Consider the following 24,319-nt stretch of genomic DNA (forward strand, 5'->3'; position numbering starts at 1 on the left):
CGCTCAGGAAAAGCTCGCTACCAAAGGGTGGAACTTTGCAACAGCGCCACTCTAGGTAGGCTTCCCGACACTGGAGGGCATGGGGCACGCCTACTGGGCTACCAGAGGGGGCGGGACGGGCGGACAGGGCGCAGTTTGAGCACACGCCTAGGTTGCTACACTCCTATTGGCTCCAGGGAGGAGAAAGCGCGACAGATGGGCGGGGCGAAATAAATGCGTGCAGCTCAGAGGCTTAGCTTCTATTGGTTCGTGGAAGGAAGGCGTGGTTTTACTGTATCTTAGCCTTAGGTTAGGGCGGGTAGGCGGGGCACAGTCGAGATCACGCGCTCTGACCTTTGCCTCCTATTGGTCGAAGCAGAAGGCGTGGCTCTGCGATGTCTTCGTCTCCACCTCGGGGCGGAGCTTTGGGGGCGGGTGTTCTGGGTAATGTTCTTGAGTTTCTTAAAGGATAGCGGCGAGCTCCTGAGTGCGTTTGGGCTTGGCGTCCAGGATCGAGGAAGCCTGTCCGGAGCAGGATGGCGGCTTCAGGAGAGGCGCGCCGGGTGCTGGTGTACGGCGGCAGGGGAGCTCTGGGCTCCCGCTGCGTACAGGCCTTCCGGGCCCGCAACTGGGTAACACTGCGAGACGGCCGTGGCCAGCGGCAGACACTAGGAGTAGCGGGGAGATCAGGGACTGCCGGCCATGTGCACCCTTGACTAGGCTGCACGCGCATGCACCGGTCTGCTCCGGGCTACGGGTGCCTGCCCTTTGCCCTGCAAAGAGCGTGGGGTGTAGGTGCTCCCTAGGCCTCCTCCAGGCCCAGAAGGTCCAGCGCGACTTGGTAGGGCAGAGGAGCAGTGTGAACGAGCAACCTGGGAGAGGAAAGGCAAAATGAAGACTCTGGAATTGGGCTGCCCTGATTACCGAATGCCCGCTAACCTCAGTTCCCTTGTAAAGTAAAATGACAATAACGTTCCTGTTTATTCTTTTGCCAATCTTGATGAGTAAATGAGTTGTTAGGTAAACGCTGTTCAAATGCTAGCTGTTACCGATGCTGCAACCTGTGTTGCAGGCACTATTATTAGCCCTGTTGGAACTGGTAGTCGAATGCTCAGCCCCGCAGCTGCTTTGCTTAGTAAAGGATATTTCAACTACTTTATCTAGTCAGGTGTCCACTTCCAGACCGTGGCAAGTGAGTGCGGAGCCGATCTTGGCCCCGACCTCTTAGCAGGGAACAGAATGGCCCAGCATAGGACACTTCTGGAGTCAGCCCTGGAGTCTGGGGAGCTTAGTTATCAGAAACAGCAGCCTGGGCAAGGGATCCCTTCGGGCCACAGAGAGGGACACAGATTTTGTTCTGGCTTAAGTGTGGTACAAGAATAATACCACTACCCGTTTAGAACCTTGTTAGACTGGGATGTCTTCCACAATCTGCGAAGACAAAGGGTGGAGACAAAGGCAGCACTGAAGGTCCTGCACCCTGCCTATGTCTGCCCTCTCTGAGCCCTGCGCTCCTAAGTATCAACTCTTCCTGATTCTAACTTCATTGGTCCTCGTGTGCTGGTTGCCGTTTATTGTCACGTTGACATTCACCCTGAAAGAGGGACCCCCAACTGATGAATTACACAGGTCATTTGCCTGTGGCCATGTCTGTGAGCGCTTATCTTGTTATGGGAGGACTTAGCCCATCATAGGTGGTGAGGAAGGTTGAACCTTGGCTGCATAAGGAAGCAGCATAAACATTGTTCCTCCTTGGCCTCTGTACTGAGTCTGATATGCTGATTTACCTGGGATTCTGTTCCCTCTCCTTCCAGACACCCTAGGGAGTGCTGGGTGGAGCCGACTTTGCTTTATTCCCCATGGTATACAAGTAATGAGTGCCCTGTGAGGCTGTAATTGCTCCTAAAGGTGGATAACGACCTCTGGGTCTTCAGTCTGAAGGACCAGGAGGTTCTGAAGTAAAACTGCGCTGGAGGAGTGAGCATCCTCCATGCCATTTTGCTCTAACTGACCCCGTTAACCAGTCACTGCTTTCTGTGGTGAAGATGCCACTTTATGGCAGAGCCAGCCTTGATACCCAAGTTGGACATCCCCACTGAAGGCTCATCTGCCCCTGCGGAAGCGCGGGGGTCTTCCATAGGGCACCAGGACAACTGTCACCGTTCCCAACCCAAGAGTTTTGAGTTGTGAAGGGTTTCACATTTTGCAATGGTTCTTATAACACAAAAAGAGTAACAATGCGTGGCACGTGTAGTTTATATTTCAGCACTTGCCGTTTTCAGATGCCCATCCCTGCCCCTCCAACTCCATGTTGTTGTAGCTGTCTCCTGTGTTAGCAGGTGTTAAGTATTGGTGGCAGAGTGACCTCAGGTGTCTCTAGATACATGTGAGGTTTGGCCTTCAGAATCCAGCAGGGAGGGGGAAGAGCACCCTGGGCTGGGATGTGGTGAAGTAGACGGTGCACCAAATGCAGTCAGTGGTCCCTGAAGGATGTCTGGTCGTTACTACCTTTCTCCAGTGGGCTTTTGCTTAGTATTTGGTAAACCCAAAGATCTGAAATGTTTCTAAATCCTGAGCTTTCAAAGGGCTATATGGTTGCCCAGACAGGAGGTTTCATGCCATGAAACCTGTTGCATGTTCAAGATTATGAAAAGTACTATGTAAAATTACTTTGAGATTGAGTATACAGAGTATATTGAACATGTGGATTTTGTGTTTAGACTTCAGTCTCATCCCCAAGATGAGTATATGCAAACATTTCGGAATCCCAAATTGCAAACTAGAAACATTTCTGGTCCCATGTAGTTCAGTTTAAGTCTCTTCTATTTTTCTTTGCTCCTATTTCTGGGGGTTGCTCTTTAGAAAAGTCAGAACCCACCAGCTCTTGACCAAAGCTGTTTTCCTTGCTCTAGTGGGTTGCCAGCATCGATGTGGTGGAGAATGAAGAGGCCAGTGCTAGCGTGGTTGTTAAGATGACAGACTCATTCACGGAGCAGGCTGACCAGGTAATTCTAAAAGATCCCTCACGGTGACAGGAGAGGCCCAGGGGGTTCCCCTGGCTGTGTTCTTTGTCTGCCATCTAAAATCCTCTAGAGGAAAGCTTAGAGAATGGGAAAAACAAAAGGTAAATTCTAGGATCTATTTCTGACTGGCTTATTTTGACAGCTTTCCTTGTCTTTACTGTGCGTGTCCTGTGTTACTGCTTTTGTGTGTCTTCTGTTTTATATTTGATAGTTAGTTTTTTAAAAATTTGCCCTTTAGTTTAAATACTTTATCTCATCTAAACACTTTGCTGATACATAATATTTTATTTTGTTGATTGGCTGTGGCTCACTTAGTTTCTCCTTATTGTATGCTTCAGGTTTTTTTTTCCTTACTTAAATTAATGCTTTTATATTTAATGAGAATAGCGGGGTTAAATATCTTTATATATCTGATATATTTTGAATATAAGTGAAGTTAAGAGAGTTCAAAGCATCAATGCTAACAGGACATATTATTTTCAGTTATGATATTTTGTGCAAATTGTAAAACAGGAAAAACAATGAAACTCTAGAAACATGTAAATAAATGGTAATATCACCTTTCCCCCCAAGATACGGCTACTCTTTAGAAGGAATGGCATTCCAATTTGATGGATATCTTAGTACGGTATCTAAGAAGTTCTTAAGCAGTCTTGCCTCTGGAGCAACCCTTCTGAGCACTGCCCGGAGGACTTAGGCCTGTGCTCCACCCACATTCCCAAGGAAATCCCACCCCTTCTCTGCATGGGTACTGGATGGGGAGGCAAGTGGGCGGTTTCATAGAGGAGTCACTCGGTTTCAGCCAGTAAGTGTCGGTCTGAAAAGCTAGTTAGTGCTACAGCTTAGTCTGTAAGTGGGTCTACTTTGTTGTGCTTTCTCTGGTGGTCTCTGCCCTGGCTGATGTTTTATGTTCTTTGACGTTTTAAATCCCGGAAGGATTTTGCCAAAGGTCACAGAGATAGGAGAGTGGCACAGCCAATGTCTGAGCCTGGGTAGAGGTACTTTATGAGTGTGGTCTTCTGTAGTGAGTTATACTGCCTCAAAACAAAACAGCATCATGGGGATAAAGTAATAAAAGGTAACACTCGTGGGAAGAGCAATGGCTGGCCATGGAAAGCCATCGTTCTTCCAGGCGAGGGTTCTGTTTTCAGAGTCTCCTCAGTTCTTGTTAAGTATAAGTTCTGATATCTGTGTGGGCTTATCTGTTATTATCATTATTGTTATGTTATTATCAGAGGGGGGAAGAAAGGGAGGTGAGTGAATGGGAATGTTATTGTGGGCGCACATGCTGTAATGGATGTACGGAGACCCGAGGGCAACTTTTGGGAGTCAGTTCTTGCCTTCCACCACTGGATCCAGGGGTCTAACTCAGCTCACAGGTCTGTGCAGAAAGCATTATTTGCTGAGCCATCTTGCTAGTTATCGCATAGGTTTTTGAATGGTAAAATTGTCCCCACCTAAGACTTGACTATATAGAATGTATCAGTGGGGCAAAATGCCTTATTGTAATCTACAGCTTTTCAAATCCCTTCTTCCTTCCATTCTATTGTGAATTTCCGAGCCAACTACATGATACTTGGTTTTATACTTTGAAGTACCATTCGAAGAAATTTAATCCTACCATGTGTGAAATTGGTCTCCTGGTCAAGAAATTCAACTAGGGACAAGAGAGAGATTCAGAAGTGAGAAGAGAATTGAGTTTCTTGAAGACTCTTGGGCAGAGAGCAAAACTGAAGGGGCGGGATTTGGAAATGCCGTACTTTATTGTAAGAATGGAAAAGTCAGAGGGTTCACAGTTCTGTGCTTCCTTGAAGAGTAGGGGGACGGAACAGACACTGTGCCCATCCGTGTGTGGATACAGCCTCTGGCAGTCAAGGTCTACATTCTGACCAGAGAGATTCGGCTTCTGAAAGAGGAGGAGCCTCTAGGGTTGTTCAGGGCCATAGGAGGAAGGTCAACAAATAATATACCAGATTAGGTAAAAGACACAGGTTTCTAGAATCTGTTTGATAGGAAAGCATCAGGTGTGGTGTGCAGGAAAAGCTTGCTTTTCATTGGCTGAGCATTCCTTTTGAAGGGACAGTTTGAGTCTTCAGAAGAGAAGTAACAGTTCCATGGAGATGTCACCGGAGAGACTTTGGGTCTTGGTATGAGTTTTCAAAAGATGGAGCATTCTGAACACCTCAGAGGCATTACCTCAGACATTCCAGCCAGTAAGAGCCACAGTGGCCGGCCAACATGGCCTGTCTGCCAGGCTGCCCTTTCGATAAATGATAATGAAAGTGTGTGCTATAATCTCAGGGCTTTAGGATTTCAAACAGAGAGATTAATGAAACGAACCCCATGCACTCAGCGCGTACTAGCATTTTGTGGTTGACTTTTTCCCTCTCTTTTGTTCTCTTTTGTTGCTTGGTGACGTTTCTTTGTCAACGTGGTTTTTGTTTGTGGTGGGGTAGGGTGAGTGAAATGAGCCTTCTCACATCACGAGCTTGTGATTCCTGAAGAAAATCTGGAAAGGCACACACCAGAACTTCACCTGATTGTCACAAGGCCCTAGTGATGCTCTTGAAAACCCTTTCCCCGCCTTTCTTTATTATTTGATTTCAGGAAGTGCTCCTGTCCTTGCCTTCTAGAATGTTCCTGTAAAGGCACTACTTTATGACAGCCACACTGAAAGGTGGTTGGCTTTACTGTCCAAAATGCATGGAGCTTTTCATCTAATTTTCCAGGCCAATTACTAGACTTGTAAACTGGTTTAAAAGGAAGGGAAAGATAAAGCAGACTCTCTTTCCAGTTTTTTTTACATCTTTTCTTTTGGCCTCTTTTGTTTAAGGTCACTGCTGAGGTTGGAAAGCTCCTAGGTGACCAGAAGGTGGACGCGATTCTCTGTGTGGCCGGCGGATGGGCCGGGGGCAATGCCAAATCCAAGTGTGAGTCTTTCTCCGGGTTAATTATTGCTTCTGCTCTGCTCTTTGGCTGGCTGACACGGCTCTGGTATAGACGAAGTGGCAGGCCAGCTGCTTTTCTGTGTCTCACGACTCCATCTCTTCCTTTGGACTGTGGTGATAGCAGTGGGTGATTTGTAGAGACTGACTGTTCTACAGGCTGGGAAGTCCAGAGCCATGGGCTGGTGTCTAGTGGGCATTTTCTCTCAGCGTTGTTATCTGGTGATGGAAGGTGGGAGGTCAAGAGAGGATGAAAGCATGTGGGGGGCCTGACAGTGTGACAGTGTCACCACCTGTTCCTTCCCAGTCTCTGGCAGGGCCAGAAGGCTAACACAGCTGCGAAGTGCTCCGTTACAGACTCGTAAAGGCTCTCACTAACTTTATCCATGAAAATGTACCTCAGGCTGTAGGGTGGCTGTTTCATGGATTTTTATCAAGGGTAAAAGCTGGAATAGCGATAGGTGTTCCTATTATAAATCCAAGTGTCGTTATAGAGTAAAACCAGTTTTGAAGCCATGGCAGTCTGTTGAGTCTGTTGACCCAGATTTATCTGCTAAAGTCTATTGGCTGCAACCTTGGCAGTTGGCGGGTGAGGAAGCTTAGCCCTGGGAGCCAGCAGGGTCTGTGTTTGAATCTGCACCTCTGACCACTCAGCCCTGTGCTGTTTTCATTAGATGCTGTGGTAGACCAGCAGTGTCTGGAAGGCTCCCTGTAGGGCCGGCCGGATGAGCTGAGCTCACATTGTTTTTTTTTTTTTTTTTTTTTTGTCCTGTTCCCCAGCGCTCTTTAATAACTGTGACCTGATGTGGAAGCAGAGTATGTGGACATCCACTATCTCCAGCCACTTGGCCACAAAGCATCTGAAGGAAGGAGGCCTCTTGACCCTGGCTGGGGCCAAAGCTGCCTTGGATGGGACTCCTGGTAAGCCTTCATTTCCACGTGTGCAGCACAAATGAGACTCCTGCTGCAGCTACAAATCCCTCTGTGTCCCAGGGAAATAATCATGGCAGGTGGATTCTTGACCCTGAATCTCTGGTCATATTTCTGCCACAGGTTCTTTAATTGTAAAACAGTGACCATATTACCTAACTTAGAGTGACCACAGAGTTGTTTTAACATAGATGGTGCCTAGCAGGTGGCAGGTCTTACTATATTCACATTAATTATCAAGTATTATTATACATATTTTCTACTTCACACACACACACAGACACACACACGCGCGCACGTGTGTGTGTGTGTGTGTGTGTGTGTGTGTGTGTGTATATATATATATATATATATATATATATATATATATATATATAATCCTAGTATAGGCATTATTATTTCATATTATTATTTCAGTTTCTTGTTAGGAAATTTAGAGATTTAAATGAATTTTCCATAATTATTTAATTAATGTGTAGTAAATATACGTTGAAGCAAACCCCTGATCATTTCTGGTATGTGCCACCACCAAGACCCTTTAGCATTTCTTACTCCATGTATTTGTTTGTTGGGGCCGTCATGCTTTGGCTTGATCAAACAACAAACACATGTTTCCTAACAGTCCTAGAAGTGAGCTATTAAGACCAGGATATAGATGGCTGGCATCTTGTACTGTAGATGGTCTTGCCCTATGTGTCTAGGTCTATCTGGTAGCAACATCGTGGTCATTCTAGAGGAGGGTCACACCCTAACAATCTCACTTTAACTTAATTACCATTTTAAAGATGTTGCCTCTAAATACAGTCACTTTCTGAATTTAGGGGGATTAGGACAACGCACAAATTTGGGGTACAGATACATTTAGGGCCAAGGCTAGAGGGACTTAAGTAGGTGACACAGAGGGGTGGGAAGCAAGTCTCATCTGTACTACTCATCTGTTCCTTTTTAAATCTAAGTGGTAGAGATTTTGGAGGACCTTCTCAGTTTTAAATGTAACTCTGCACCACGAGTCTGTTGCTAATTAGTAATATCTTGCCGTTCATTGCATTTCGCAGAGTTCAAGAGCTTGCAGAAGGTCTGTGGCTGCTGCAGTAATTAAAGCTGTGTAAATGTTAGGTGTCTGTCTGGTTGAGAGCTGCTTTTTATTAAAGGGACATAGGGCAGAGGCACTAGAAAGTAAACAGAGAAATGAGTAATAGGTTGACATTTCAAAAACAAAAGCCCGGGACAGACAGACTAATTTTTCTAAAGGACAAAGCAGGTTCCCATTTCCTTTGGTTTATAAGTTCGTTCGGCCTGGTGGCTCTTCTTAATGGTCCTCTGCTCTGCAGCCATTCTGTGCTGTGGTTGGAAGCCACTCTTAAGGGAATGTATGATCATGTTATAATTTGGAAGGAAGTGTTGATCATAGTGTGATTATAAAGAATATTTTGCAAAGGACTTAACTAAGGCAACCTCATATCTGTGTTGTCCTGTTGAGTTATGTCTTAGGTTGCTGGTTCTTCATGTTTTTCTCTCAACGTTTCTCAGCTTTTAAAGTGTTGGAGTGGAGAGGTAGAGAGTTTCCTGCACTTTGCTGAGTTTGCTATACTTTTAAACTATTGACTCCCTGCCCTCTGATTAGACTGAGAAAGGAGGATGGCGAAATCCTTCTCTAAGTAACATCTTGAGACTTTGACCCTCTTTGGAAATCTGTTGTTGCTGAAGCTGGTCAGTGATTGGTTCCTGGTCTGGGCTGTGAATTCCACCTCCCTGGACTTAGGATGTCTCTGGAGCTATTACACTTGCAGACTGTCTGTGACAAGAGCATCCTTGGCTTTGGTGAGAGCCCCAGTGAGTTGTGGGAGGAGAGGAAGCTTACAGGGCCTGTGCACTTGTGTCAAGATGTGTTCAGATGGGACACCCTGAACATGCAGCCTTTTACACACATTACACCTTGGTACACTTATTTTTAAAGTGTAAGATTTTGGGAATTCGCTGCATAGTGTTTTCTTACTTATCAGAGAGAGGTACCTGGGAAATATGAGCATGACTGTCTCTTGATTACAGTTGAGAAAAACCTGAGGGATTCTAGGTGGCTTTTCTGAGAGAAAAAGTGGAGTGAGGCGTGAGTTGGCAAATGACAGATTGGTCTGGTTTGTATATTGACGGCTGACAGTGTGTTGAGGGCTTGTCACAGCAGCAGGGGGCAGGGAACCTGTGCCACTAAGTTACTTTCTAGGCAGATACCTTGGACGAGTCAAGGGGAGAAATGAGGGAAAAGAAGAGAGAATGGAGAAGGTTCTGTCCCTGGAAATGTTCCACGAAGGAGCTAATGATACCAAAGGATAAATAGAACTTCAGGGAGAAAGTGGATGGCAGTGTTTTATTTTTACCAGTGTACCTTTATTAGCCTGTCTTAACCAGTTCATCTAGGAAAACTCACATGCTGCTGAAAGACACACACTCAATAGGGAGACTGGAGCCTGCTCATAGGCAGAGGTTGGGTTGGCGTGAGTTTGAGGCCAAGTGTTTTCTACATGGCTGGTTCTTGTGTAGCCATGACTAGACAATGGGAACCTGTCTCACAAAAGAGGCCGAGACTGGAGCGATGGTTCAGTGGTTATGAGCACAGGAAACTCTTGCAGAGGACCTGAGTTGGGATCCAGGCACTCACCGCAGGCAGGTCCCGGCTACCTATAACTCCAGCTCCAGGGGAACGGAGGCCTCCGGCTTCCAGGGCTCCTCGCACTTCTGTGTGGAGGTGGCTGGTGGTTGGGAGTGCTGTTGATTCTCCTGGAGTCCCGGTGCTGAGGAATCAGTGATCTTCAACTTGGATCCCAGGTTTTCACTTGGAGTCAGGGAGCTGTCTTGCATTTCTTCACGTGCCTAGCATTGGATCTGGGGATTCATGGTCAGAGGAGTCTCAGTAGCGTATGAAAGTTAAGTGGGGGTTTGGTGCCTGGAAACGAGAATCCCTTCCAGCACCAGACTCGTCAGGCAGCGGAATGACGGTGGTGAGCATGAAGATCACAGGGAAGTAAATACCATGGTCTGAGCTGTCATGGGCAACTGTGTCTGCTGCTGTGCACGTTGGATAAGGAAGGGAATGCCCCCAGTGGACAGTAGATACCTGCTCCACAGTGAGAATAACTGTGTGCTAGTGAGGACACCATGAGTGCTGAGGAAGAGGAGGGAGCTCAGCCCTTATCAGCTCAGCAGTCCCTTGCACCGTCTGCGCCCCCTGTGGCCTCCCTGTCTTCTTCAGATGTGACTTTCATGTGCACATAGACAACCGTGGCTAGAGAACCTGTGACCATTACAGCCATCAGGAAAGCAGAGAGAGCCCCTCTTTTGAAGTGCTCGGCCCGGGACACTGTGCTCCTCCGCTCCACCCGAAGAAGAGGAATGGCTAGTGGCACCCTGTCCTTTAAAAACCCACTTTTTTGGAAACTGGCATCCAACAGTGATGTAACCAACTGTTTCCTCCCTTTTCCCAGGGATGATCGGCTACGGCATGGCCAAGGGAGCCGTCCATCAGCTCTGCCAGAGCCTTGCAGGGAAGAACAGTGGTATGCCGCCCGGGGCTGCCGCCATTGCTGTGCTCCCGTAAGTGCATGGGAATCCCATTGCTTTTACCTTGCCCACTGCTGAGAGCTGACGGTTCGTGAGTCTCTTCCGATCAGGGCTTTGAGTGTGTGCCTGAGTGTATTCCTGCTACAGAATACTCAAGGCTGGGTATTTCATAAACCACAGCAATGCTCTGACCACAACGGTATAGACTGGAGAGTCCAAGCAGAGAATGCCAGCTAGGTTGGTGTCTGGTGAGAGCCTGTTCCTAGATGATACCTTCTGCTATCATGGTAGAAGGTCAAAGGGGCTCCCTCAGGCCCTTCTGTCAGTGCCCCATCCATCGATGGGGCCACACCCTGATCTAATTATCTTTCAAAGGCCCTACTCTTGTTACCCTGCCGGCTTGGTTTCAACCCAAGAGTCTGGCTGGGAGGCACATTCAGTCCTTGGCAGTATCTCAGAGTTTCAACTCTCTGTCTTGAGGATGGGTCTATCTTTCTTCATCTATTGTGTCTTCTTTTTAACCCCACTCGGACGTTCAAAGTCTCTACACACTTTATTTTACTTTATATAGTTCTCTTTCACATTGCTATAAAGCCTGCACGCGAGGAGCCAGGCTTGGTCAGCGGTGTGGGGAGGTTGTGTAGGAGGTTGTGGGAATGTTCGGAGACATCCCTAGTCAGCTGTCTCAGGCCGGGGCTGCTGCCTGGACACGGCCTGTTCTTTCTCAATGGAAGAATTCTAGTACCAGTTGGCCTGCCTCCTGCTTTTTGTCCTGTAAAGGGCTCCTGGGGCAGCTCTGGGACTGGCTAGCCTGCTAGTCCTTCACTTGGGAGGATTTTTATGACTGAGCTGCCCTGTGGTTCTGACTGAGGTCTGAATGTTTTGTGCCAGCTCTGTATCCTCTTCCTGAATATCATAAATTTCCTGGAAGGCAGCCATGTGCTTAAAAATATCATCTTACAGTTTTGATGTTTGGAGGAATATTATTTCCAATAAATCCTTAGAAATGAGTCTGCCACCTTTCAGGGGATATATGAGGACTTAATGAGGCACTTGCCTTTGATAAGACTGTATTTGACATAAAGGTAAGATGTGACTCTCCCTGTTTTGTTTCTGTCTGCCCTAAGTGTGAGTCACAATGAGCCTTATTGGATTCCCCTCAGCTGTGATTTTTGTTAATGTGGACAGCTTGCTGGTCTCTGATTATCTTGTCTGATCTCTGCATGTAAATGTCACTCTCAGTGCCAGAGGCTCCCTGTGTCGGTGCTGTGTTTGTCTTTTCATGGTCAAGAACCAGATTCCTGTTATTACAAAGACTGCACAAATGACACACTTATCTCTACTTTGCAGCATTACCCTGGATACTCCGATGAACAGGAAATCAATGCCTGAGGCAGACTTCAGCTCCTGGACACCCTTAGAGTTCCTGGTGGAGTGAGTATCACAGGAAAGGCTGTGACTAAGCAGCCTCCAGGCTCTGTTCCCGGCCCTTTGAGGACTCTCAGTGACCCTGGGTGAGGGTCTGGGGCTCTGAGGGTCTGAGGCAGCTGGTCTTGGAGAAGAGCAGTTATATGAAGAGGTTAATAGCCCTGATATGAGTCCTGACTCCTGTTCTTTCCCTGTCTGACCAAAGTGTGTATATCTGTACACTGTCCTAGCACACAGATTGCTCACCAGTGTAATGAGGGTTCATGATGAGAAGGAAGCAGGATCATGTGTGTTAAGCTCTTGGCAGTGTGTCTGATCATTCAGTCAGCTCCATCTCCTCCTTATAAATCGGTAATGTATCTAGGAGCAATTCGGAGTCAGGGTGACAGGAGGAAGTCATATGTCTCAGTCACTGCTGAGCCACAGATGCATGTGTTCCTTTACAAAATCCTAGACACAGTTTGAAAGCTCACTGGAGAAAGACTTGGCCTCACGTTCTGGTGTCCCTTTGATCTCAGATCCTTAAAGCCTGATTTAATAAGTCTGGGTTCACTGGGCACCTACCACAGCCAGGTCTGCCTGGACACAAGATGGGTAGGTCACACCGTACAGGAGATGGCTTCACCATGGTGCCAGTGTCATAGCTGCTTTGATGTCTGTAGTGGATGTTTGCGGTTCCGACCTACTGTTAGAAGTCATTTAAGCTAAATGGAAAGGAGTCTGTTTATGTTTGAAGCAAGCAGCCACACAGGGCTAGTTATGGTCTAAGCACTGTTGTAAACCTTCCGGTTGTTTGTTGTGTGTTTGTGTGTACGTGTGCACGCAGTGGGAGTCAGAGCTGATCGACATTGGGTGTCTTCAGCCATTTTCCATGTTTCAAAAGATGTATATTATGTTTAATTAATGTGTGTGCTTGTGTCTGATTGTGGATATGTGCCCACGAATGCAGGGGCTAGAAGAGGTTCCTGGAGCTGGAGTTAGGGGTGAGATGGGCCCTGGAGCTCTAATTACAGGGGCTAATGAGCTGCCTGATGCGCATATGGAGAACTGAACCTGGCTCCTCTACCCACTGAGCCACCTTTGCAGCCCTTCCACCTCAGTTTGTGAGAGTCTCTCACTCTGCTGGACGCTCACTGTTTGGCCACACTGTCTGGAACACAAACGCCAGAGAACTTCATGTCTCCACCTCACCAGCCCTGGGATTATAGGCATGTGCAGCTGTGCCTGATGATTTTTGGTTTGTTTGTTTTTGTTTTTCAATGCACTTTCTGGAGATCTAAATTAGAACCTTGGGCTTTTGTGGCAAGCATTCTACTGACTGAACTGACCCCCTTCCTCCACCCAGCCCACACACTTCCTATGACTTTATTTAATGCTCATAGGAGATTCTTTTTATTTAAGACTGAGTAAACTGCCCAAAGAAGAGCAAACCCAGGCTCTTACTTAGGCAGTATGGCTGCAGGACTGAGGGCCTGCCAATCACACAGTGATTTAATGCTTTAACATGGGATTGCAAAGAGAAGTTGAGAAGATGCCATGCTTTGGTTTCTGGCTGCTTTGCCATTTCTCTTTAAAGGCCAATGGTCCCACAGTGCTTGAGTGACATATTAACCTAGTATCTAGACTCTGGACCCAGCATTGAAGCTCCTGGGCCTGAGTTCCCCGTCACAGACAAGGGGTGTCAGGCACCCTTTGCTCTAGCAGTCATTTTATTCACTTGGCAAGTTCCTATAGAGTATGTCTGGGATGCTTGTGAGGACAATACCTTCTGTATCCCCTGTGGTAAGCATGCCTTTGCTCCCATCCACTCCACACTGCTGGGAAGGCAAAGGCAAGACAGATGTGTGATGAAAATGGAAACCCCTAGATCCCCAAATGTCACTTTTGACTCTCAGACACACTCAGGTCAGCGCTAGCCCCAGAGATGGGACCATGATCTGTGACAGTATTTCAGGGTCTTTTATCCGTGCTTTGGGTTTTGAGCCTCTATACTTTCCTGGCTCGTACAATATGCAGAGAACACGCCCGAGTGTCTGGCAGCTGACTGTCAAATCTAGTCCTCAGGGCTACACACTGAGACCACAGTGTCCCAAGTTAGAGGTCTGAAATCCTGACGGTGGATCCTCAGGTAGATGGCACTCCAGTGTAAGTGCCTCATTGTTAAATTGTCATCTTCTTGTTGCTTTTTCACACAATGTTTTGAGCTTTTTTTCTCCTTTTTTTTTTTTTAAACATCATAAACAGGGGTCTACCTTGTGGTTCAGGTAGGGTTAGTTGCTCCCTCCACAAACAGCCAGTTGTTTTAAGTCCCAATACACTTTACTATAACATTCTGTTTTTTTACATCTTGTCTGGGCACCCAAGACATGTTTGCTAAGATTGAAGGATGGGTTTGTTTGTTTTTAAGCTTGAGAAGGAGCAGACATAAGCTGGCTTTCTTCTCTGTGTTCTCATGGCCTCTTCAAACAACTTCACATCACACTGCTGAAGGGATGCTCTGTGCTGAGTAGCTGGAGACTTCCCCCCTTGTCACCATTCCCTAGAGACAGCACAGCTTTAACTGCTCGGTATTACAAAGCAAGTGTGTCATGTGAGTTACTGTCCATAGTCTGCAGGTGATTTGGGGAGCATCTGGGAGAATGTGTGGGTCATGCACAGATAGCATACCAGTCCTCAGCTGTCTGGAAACCAGCCCCTTGTAGGTACTCAGGGGTGTCTGTATGGTACATATATGTGTCTCTTACACTTAATTATCTATAATTTGTTAGTTAAAAATCATACTACTGTGTTGTAAAGCATTTTGACCATGTAGAAAAAGGCAAAAGTGAAAGCTAAGATTACATTAATTCTGGGTCAGGTACTGAGCTCTTTGGGGACTTGTGTATATGTCCCTGATGCCTATTGGCTTTCTCACAGTCCCTCCTAGAAACCACCCTTCACACCCAAGGCTACCAGTATGAATATTAGCATGTGCCCAAAGAATGATTTAAGGATGTACAATCTCTCTTGTTATTCTAGGACCTTCCATGACTGGATCACTGGGAACAAACGGCCAAACTCAGGAAGCCTAATCCAGGTGGTAACCACAGATGGGAAGACAGAGCTTACTCCAGCATATTTCTAAGCTGCATCTCAGTGCCTGGGAGAGCCTTCTCAAAGCATCACTAACCTGTCTGTGTGGCCGCATCTGGCCCTGTATTTTCTGTGTTCCTGTTTGTGGTACGAGATAACCAGTCCTGTTTGTCTCTTACATAGCATTCCTTTGTTGTCCTGGGATGGTGAGGTGTGTTTCTGGGAAATCAGCGGAGTCCTGAAGGTAGCACCATCAGTGCTGAGGGCCCAGGGAGGCATGTGGCAGGTCTGCATCACAGCATCCTAGACTACTTTGGAGACCTGTTTGATAGTCCTTTCATTTTCTTTTTTGCATTTGGGACACTTTGAAATCCAGCTTGTTTTTAAATCCCACGTTGGTGCCATAGATATAGCTTTTGTGGCCTGAAAATTAATTGCCATGAAAATTCTTTGGTGATGTAAGTAAGCAAAACCTAATGGACTCTGTTGTGATATCCTCTGTGTTCCAGCCTAGGCTAAGTGTTCATGAGAACCATTTGTGAGTGTTTGGAGTGTTCTTCCTAATAAACGCACTTCGTGTCATGTTGTCTTTTTCACTCAAGTCCTGGAAGAGCGGAGGCATGAGGTACAGGGGTCTTATCTCCTGGTGCCGGAAAAGAGGGCAGATTGGATCTGAGATGAGTGTATTCACATGGCAACACGGGCTGCAGCCTGTTGTGTGCATGTGACTAGAGGGTGGGGTGGCTCTGTGAGGTCAGAAGCAGCTGTCCATGTGACCCTTCTGGTTAGGGGCTTGGGATGTCATCCAGTCTGGTCGATTTACAGATGGGGAATCTGCAGCCCAGAAGGATGACTAGCATCATCATTGCCACCAGGACTTGTGTGAGCCCAGAATCCCATCAGTAGATGGTCTCAAATGATAAAGACCTTTAGTTTGCTCTCTTTTCATGGGATGAAACACCACCACTGTAAGGCAAGGGCCTCAGCATTTAGGATACAACTCTGGTGTGTAGCCACCACCTCTAGCTCCAAAGTATTTTCATTGGCAAAATCAAATTCATGGCCCTTAAGCAGTTGTCAGTGCCCTACTCCCATCTTCATTTGGTTTCAGTGGATTTCTCCGTTCTGGGTAGTTGTGACATCTGACATATCTGGCTCACACACATCATGGTCTCTGTACTGTGTCTCTCTAGACCATGCCTGAGTATATTTGTCCTGGTGATGGGTGGATCATTCTTTCTTGCATCAAAAGGCACTTTATTCATCCAGGTGATAAGTGGGTACACACTTGGGCTCTCTCCTTCCTGCTGCTGTGACCAGTGCTGTGAACATTACTATACGGGTGTGTGCCACTGCAGGCAGTAGGGATGACTGGAGCAGAGAGAAATGAGCTGGTAACTGGCACTAAAGGTTAGCCGAGAAGACCAAGGATTGAAGTTGCTAAAATATAGGGAGGGGCTGGAGAGATGATGGTTCAGTGGTTAAGAACACTGGCTGCTCTTTCAGAGGACCTGGGTTTGATTCCCAGCAACCATATAACTCTAGTTGCAGGAGATCTGATGCCTTCTGAGTACCAGGTACACAGTGTGGTATACAGACAATACGTGCTGGCAAAACACCCATTCACATAAGAGTGAACTTAAGAAAGCACTACAGTAGTCAGTCTTGTATTATTGCGGTGGAGATCCTAGAGGCTGGGTAACCTTTAGAGAAGAGGCTTGTGCTGCTCTCGTTTCAAGAGGTTCAAGGGTCCTGTGCCAGCTGGTTTTGTGTCAACTTTGTGTGTGTGTGTGTGTGTGTGTGTGTGTGTGTGACAGAAAGGAGCCTCAGTTGAGGAAATGCCTCCATGAGATCCAGCTGTAAGGCATTTTCTCTACTAGTGATCAAGGAGGGAGGGTCCAGCCCATTGTGGGTGGTGCCATCCCTGGGCTGGTAGACCTGGGTTCTATAAGAAAGCAGGCTGAGCAAGCCAGGGGAGGCAAGCCAGTAAGTGACATCCCTCCATGGCCTCTGCATCAGCTCCTGCTTCCTGACCTGCTTGAGTTCCAGTCCTGATTTCCTTTGGTGATGAACAGCGATGTGGAAGTGTAAGCAGAACAAACCCTTTCCTCCCCAACTTGCTTCTTGGTCATGATGTTTTGTGCAGGAATAGAAACCCTGACTGGCATAGTGGGGTAGTCCTAAGGCAGGCCTTATGAGGTGAAGGATTAAGCTTCAACAGAAGACACAAATCATAGCTAAGTTATAGCGGACACTGATGGGAACTGGTGGGAAGGCAAGAGAAGAACTCAGGATGCAGTGTGCTTGATTTTTGTTTGCTTGTGTGTTTGAGCTATTTTATTGGATTCTTATACCTCTACTTCCTTCCAACCCTTAGTCCACCTCATCCCCTACAACTCCTTCAGCACTAACTAGAAGGAGAGAAAGATTAGAGGGAAAGGAGGTGTAGGCTTCTTTTAGCCAACAAAATAGGAGCGTCGGGTTCCCTGAGGCAAGTATAATCTTCATAGTCAGGATATCTCACAACTTTTTTTCGAACTGCAACAACAGCAACCAGGAGCAGCACGGGAAGCAGCATCCTCGGACCACGTGGTGCTGGGATGAACTCGTGCTTCTGTGGCAAGCACTTTATTGACTGAGCTATCTTACCTGTCTTTGCATTTTTATTCACGGTTTTAGTTAATATGCAAAACAACGCATTTCATGACACCTTTGTACATGTATGTTCCTGCAACTTGTTCATATCTCCCACCACTCTCCCTGATTTCCCTCAACAGGGACTTCCCACTCAAATAGTACCCTTCTATTTTCATGCCACACGCATGTGTATGTTATATATACATACGTGTTGGGAGACCCTGTTATTAAGGTAGCAGTCCACCATGTTTGGTACAAAATGAGGACTCCCTTTCTCAGTGGAGCTTCTTCCTCACTAAGCTTATCTAGAGAATGACCCTGTACAGAGCTTCCTGCAAATGCCAAATGATTCAGCAAAAAGTTCCACTTAGCCCGTCCCAATAACTATAGTTAGGTACTGTGTTATGACCAACCAACTCTTCCCATGCATAAGTCCCCAAACCTTCAGATACTCTACCCTGGGGCAATAAAATAGAGCTGTCTCACTGAAGCTCTCTCTCTGGAGGGTCTTACATCATACAGCTGTCAGAACTCTGCTTGTCACTTCTGCTCCCTCTGCCCTTGTGAGCCAGTGGCCAGTGACCCCTGAGGAGAAGGGAGACCTACACACATATAATATATAATATACTATATATAATATAATATATGATACATGATATATAATATGATATCATATACAATATATCATATAACAATATATAATATATAATACATAACATAAATGTACATAATATAATATAATATATAATATATGACATAATATATGATATATATCTATAATATATATCATATATAATATATAACACATAGAAACATTTGTTCTTTAGCCTCTGTTTTATTAATTTTTTCCTTAACCTTTATTATTTCTTTTCATATACTGCTTTGAGTTTCGCTTGTTCTTCTTTATCTAAAACCATGAGGTACACCATTATCTATTTTTGTTTTTAATATAACTACAGCAATAAATTTTATTTGTAGAGCTACCTTTGCTGTCAGTGACTCACTTTTATTTCCAAATAACATCTATGCATGTCCCATGTCATAAGTTTCTGAAGTCATGGAAACAACGCCAATGACCCACAGTCTGGTGCTGTTAAATAACCATCACATTAACGTTTCTCTAACACCTGTTGTAGGTTCTACTTCACGGGCAGTCACTAATCTTCCCAGAACCAGGAAGGGACCTTCTGCTCCTCTGTCGGCTTTGCCCACACCACACAGCTACACCACGTAGCAAAAGCCAGCTGGGCTTTATGGCGCTGCACTCTCTTAGCCTGAAAGTAAGCAGTGCCTTTACCTAGCACAGCTGTGCTAGTCATAAACACAATGGTGCTATGAAAACTCTGAGGTAGTTCTTAGTGGTGTAAGAAAGACCTCATGGCATAATGTTGGGTGGCACACACGTCACAGGCGATGTCATCGCAATTACACTAAAACGTTTTTCTCGTCATGAAGATTTCACCGTCACTGAAAGCACTGCTGTCCTGTCATGGTTAGTGTCATGTTATAGATTCAGCGAAACACTACGTAGCATAGATAGAAAAAGCTAGATGAAAACGTAAATATCAACATGAGCTAGGGGTTCTGGTCATAGGAAGTCTTATTTTAGAATTATTATTATTTTATAGGTTTTTATTGGTTCTTTGTGAGTTTCATGCACAACATGCATCCCAGTTCCTCTCATCTTCCTATGCCCTCATTCTACCCTTTTCTTTTTCAACCTTTTTCCCAACACACGCACACACACACACACATGCACACACACGTGCACACACGCACGCACACACACACACACAGAATATACAAACATCTCATCATGGATGCTGTAGTATGTCACACTGTGTCCCATAGTATAGTCCTCTGTCCACACATGTTTGTGTGCAAATGTATATTGCAATGAGTCAAGGTTTCTGGCTTCTGGGACACCATCACTATTGGATCCTCACTGGGACTCCTGGTTATCCTGTTGCTGCCCCGTGTTATGGAGATCCTGAAACCTTTGGAACAGCAAGACTAGTCCTTTCATGCATCCCAACTCTCCACAGATGACATAGATTTGGGGTGGGTCAACTCAGAGCCCTGGATCTGGGCCCGGGTTGTACCTAAGGCTTGTAGTCAGCTTTAGGTTCTCCTTATCCACAATACTGGGGTAAGTTCTCTAGCACTGCTCCTGTGAGGCCACCAATGCTGTCATCAGTAGGAGGCAGAGTCAGCTCTAGAATTATTATTGTGGTGTGTGTGTGTGTGTGTGTGTGTGTGTGTGTGTGTCTGCCTGCCTATTAAGCAAGTGCAGTGCCTGAAGAGGCCAAAAGAAGGCACCAGATCCCCCAGGAGCTGGAGTTGCAGAAGGGCGTGAACAACCTGATGTGGATTCTGGGAATTGAACTTGAGTTCTCCGACAGAGTCAAAAGTGCTCTTACCCACTGAGCCATTTCTGCCCCTCTGTGGACATTCTGTAAATTTATACACAAGTTCATCCTCAGTACTGCCTTCTATTGGGGAAATATGGCTCATCTAGCTTCTCACTTAAGTATCTGTCCACAGTTACGTATTGTTCATATTTCTTGTTGGCCGATGAGCAACAGCAGACCTCGTTTATCTTACGGAACTCTGCAGCCTGGGGTTAAGTTATGGATGATCAAGCCAAATGGCTAGCAGAGCAGGCGCCACAAATACTGGTTCATTGATGGACACTCTCTTCCTTTTACTTGAGAGTCTCAGGGGTGACATGGTGACCACTGTAGGGTGTCACATGCTGTTTGAACTCCTCACACCATTTGCTCCATCCTCACAATGACCCTATTGGATAGGCATTATTAACTCCCATTTTACAGATGGAAAAACAGGTGAAATGAGGTATGGCCATATATATCTACTACTGGCAAAACCTACCCCTACCAGGACAGTTTCACCTTCTCTTGTTAGTCTTTCTGGGGTTTGCCCTTTGAGAAATCCTTTGGACTGTGGGACCTCGAAGTGCTTTAAATCCATATGTAAGTTCAAACAACTGCCAGGAAGCTTCACTACTGTCTGCTGACCCAGGTACTGGGGGTGGGGGGGGGGACCTCATCAATAGCCTAGGTGAGGGGTCAGGCTCTATTGCCTAGCACTGACCCAGCTAGATAGTGAGACAGCTGGCCCCTGCCTTCCCTGCCTCCCTCTGCTTCTCTTCCTGGATCCCCTGTTCTCAGACTTTCCATCTTGGTTCGGTTTGCCTGCAACCGTTATCTTTACTGTTGCTTTTGGAGGGCGGCGGCAGTGTGAACCATCTTAAATCTCCACGCCTGCCTTTGCCAAGTTTGCTAATGTTGAATTCCTGTCTCGTCAGACTGCAGGGCTTTGTCTGCAGAGAGGGCTTCATTCGTCCTGTGCTGGGTCATAATTGATTAATCTAGAAACAGGACGAACAGGAGTCTGTGGCACCTCCCTAATGAGCTTTCTCTTTATTCTCCTTGAAGCTACAATTACCCAAGGTAGCAGATGCTATTGTTACTCTTACGTCACACAGAAGGAACAAGGCAAAAGAGGTTAGTTAGGTCACTTACCCAGAGTCACATGGCTTTGGGAACGGAGTCCATCAATTCTGAGTTCCAGACTGATTCCCACGTTTACTTCATCTGTTGGATTACCAAGGAATCAGCAGAGACTTCTGGGAGAATACAGGCTTGTGTAAGTACAGGAAGAAGAGGTACACTGAGGAGGCAAGGGCCACACCATAAAATGTATTTAGCTAGTCATTTTGTCGTGTAGTTTACCGGGCACATCGGACCACGGAAACCAGGTAATCAAGAGACTTTTGAAGGCTGCATGCAGTTTGAAATATTTCCACCAGGGGGCAGGCGTCGGCAACAGATGCACATAGGTGCCGGGCAGAGCTGTAAGGCACAAGGCTCGGATTCTATGCAGACAAGCCACCCGTCATGCTGGAGACCCTCTGCTGTGCATGCTGCCCTTTTCTTGCTCATGTACCTCCCCCGTTCCCCATTCTCCATGTATACTCCTTTCTCCGAAATGAAAATTGGTTGGCAATATAACCAAGGCTTCCTTAAACATCTCAAAGGTAGGCGCTTCTAAATGAGCTGTCCACAGCCTGTGGGTTGCAGCCCACTTGGGGTTGCCTGTCTTGCATATCAGACACATGAATTACAGTTCATACCAACAGCAAAATCACAGTTACGAAGCAGCAACGTGAATAATTTGGAAATAAGTAACAGTATCAAAGGGTCACAGCATCAGGAGGCTTGAGAATCACAGATCCAAACCGTCGCCCTTGCAGGTCCTTAAAGTCAAACCCCCGAGAAAGAAACAACCTATCATAGACAAAGGCAGTCTCCTCCACATTAGCATGCCTCTCCAGAGCTCACCCCAGCCCCAGAGAAAGACCTGGTCCCCTTTTGAGTCAGGATCCCTGGTACAGGCCCTCTCACTCCTCATACTTAGAAAATGGTAAGCGATTCCAGTTTAGGCCAAGTCAACATTTATGGAGTACTTACTGTGTTTCAGGCCTGTGCTCACCCTGAGATTCTCAAGAGAAAAATAGTTCCACGATTTTGAGCCACACTTAAAGGAAGCTTTAATTAAATACAGGCCAGGTAGAGGACTCTGGTCAGATCTGCCCCAGGGTTCCCAGGGAATGGCCATAGGTTATATTATTCAGGGACTTAAAAAGGCAAAGCTCACAGTTCATTGCATTTTTCGTCAGTTCCAAACCAGGTCCTAGCATACATCCTGTCATATTTTCCTGCTTATGTGTCTCCCGCCTATGTGCAATCAAACACATCTGGCATAAAAATAATAAACTTCTTTAAGGGAGTCAAAACATGTGGCTTGTTATCTCCTAAGAACTACAGCTCCCAGGATTCCAGGAAGTTACTTTGTCCTTGCACAAGTGGGGCCTACAGGTGAACTCTGGCTCTCACACTTGTGGCTGAGAAATCTAGCAGAAATCTCTCCTCTCTCCCCTTTCCTCTTTCTTCTCCCCTCTCTTCTCCTCCCCACTCCCCATCTCCTTCTCTCTCTCTTTCATCATATGTGTAAGGATGCTGTGTGATGTAATATCACACACTAAGATTTCAGGAGTTAGGCTTCTTACACTTGGGGGCATTAACTTTTCCCACAGTGGAGATCAATGAATATATGAGGGACATCTCCAAGAAAAGGTTAGCAAATACTGCCTTACGTCACAGCTGGCTACTTAAAGGCCTTTTTGGGACTCATCCCCATCTTTTGGGATCCTTGTGGATATGGTTTAGGCAGAGGAAAACTTTGGTATCTGAAAGTAAAATCGCTTACTAGTAAGTGTAGGCCATGTCATGAGATCCCCTTTGGGGGCACTGGTCACCTGGAGTTACACCTGGAAGTTAAGGGTGTAAAGAGTTGACCTGTCCACACATCGGTTCGAGAAGAATTAGAGCAAAGGCGGTACTCAGATGTGAACACTTAGGACGCTCACAATTTTTCCAGAGGGTTCTCAATTTTGCCATGCAATGTTCCTTTGCTTGGAAAAATTGTGTGCATGCATGCGCGCGCGCGCGTGTGTGTGTGTGTGTGTGTGTGTGTGTGCATGCACATCATATGTGCTTCAAAGCAATGACTGATTCCTGCTGGCTAAAGTTTTTCTTCTTGTTTCCCTCCTTTCCCAAATTCAGGGAAGCTGCTGTGTATATCTGCATCCAGAGGGACAGAGTGTCACCCATGCTGGGAAGTGACACAGACACTGGCAAGCTGGAGGGAACTTTAGCCAGGCACTGCGGGAGCCTGGGTCTTCCTCCTGCTTTAACCCAGGAATCCTTACCATGAGCCCCTGGATCCACAAAGATTTTACAGTGGCTTTGAAAGAACCGGCTAGAGTCCCAGCTGAGTCTGTGTGGCTCCAGGGGAGCTCTGGAATCTGCAGCTGGTATGCTGGTGCCTGCCTGTTGGGGACCTGCTAATCAACACGTCTTGCCAGGGCTTCAGCATTGTATCAAGTTGATCCTTCAGGGTCAAGCTGGGTAATTGTTCCCTGATGGTGGTTTGGTGTGGACAATGGCTCTTGATGGGGTGTCAAAGATCAACAAAACCAGACAGGAAAGTGTTAAGGACAGATTCAATGGGCAGCACACTAGCATAATGGGTAAAAAAAAAGGGGGGGCTTCATGCTGAGCTGGCTAGATATTTTAAAGAAAGAAAGAAGGGGGAGGAAAGGGGTGGAGGAGGAGTAGGAGAGTCCAGACTGACAGTTTATGAAATGTGAGTCGGAGAACTTGGTCTCTGTGCAAACTATCTAGGTTTGCTAACTGGCGCTTAATGAGGTCAGGCTCCTCCCTTCCACAGAGCTTGGGAAATGAGCCCTAACTTCAGAGATTCTTCAAACAGGCAGCAAGATCTTTTGGAACCTTTTGGTTTCCTCTGGCAGGCGCTATAAGATGGCCAAGGCTCATCCGGATGATATAGCCTTGAGCTGTGAGAAACTATGGAAGTGAACTTTTTCCAAGTCTTTATGGGCCAAGCTTGATATACAGTCTGGAAAGAGTTCAGAGCTTGGTTAAAATGTACTTAGGGAGAGAATCTCGGTCAGGAATATCTTCTATGGCATGACCAAGACTGTTCCTTAGTGAGAACAAGACTGTCATAGTGATGTAAACTGGTACAACCACTCTGGAAATCAGTCTGGCGATTCCTCAGAAAATTGGACATACTACTACCTGAAGATCCAGTTATTCCACTTCTGGGCATATTCCCCAGAGACACTCCAACATACAACAAAGA

At 46.3% G+C, this 24,319-nt stretch overlaps 1 protein-coding gene across 1 annotated transcript; it reads left to right on the forward strand.

The window, feature by feature from the left end:
* The first annotated feature begins 424 nt into the window (after nt 1-424).
* Nucleotides 425-15,514, forward strand: QDPR (quinoid dihydropteridine reductase). Its single transcript, XM_080930070.1, has 7 exons — nt 425-611; nt 2,892-2,984; nt 5,836-5,932; nt 6,728-6,868; nt 10,357-10,465; nt 11,783-11,866; nt 14,879-15,514. The coding sequence occupies exons 1-7, from the start codon at nt 516-518 to the stop codon at nt 14,982-14,984; spliced, it is 726 nt and encodes a 241-aa protein (XP_080786196.1). The 5' UTR covers nt 425-515; the 3' UTR covers nt 14,985-15,514.
* The last annotated feature ends 8,805 nt before the right edge of the window (nt 15,515-24,319 follow it).

The sequence above is a fragment of the Micromys minutus genome (assembly GCF_963924665.1).
Source record: "Micromys minutus genome assembly, chromosome: 1".
Lineage (NCBI taxonomy): Eukaryota > Metazoa > Chordata > Mammalia > Rodentia > Muridae > Micromys > Micromys minutus.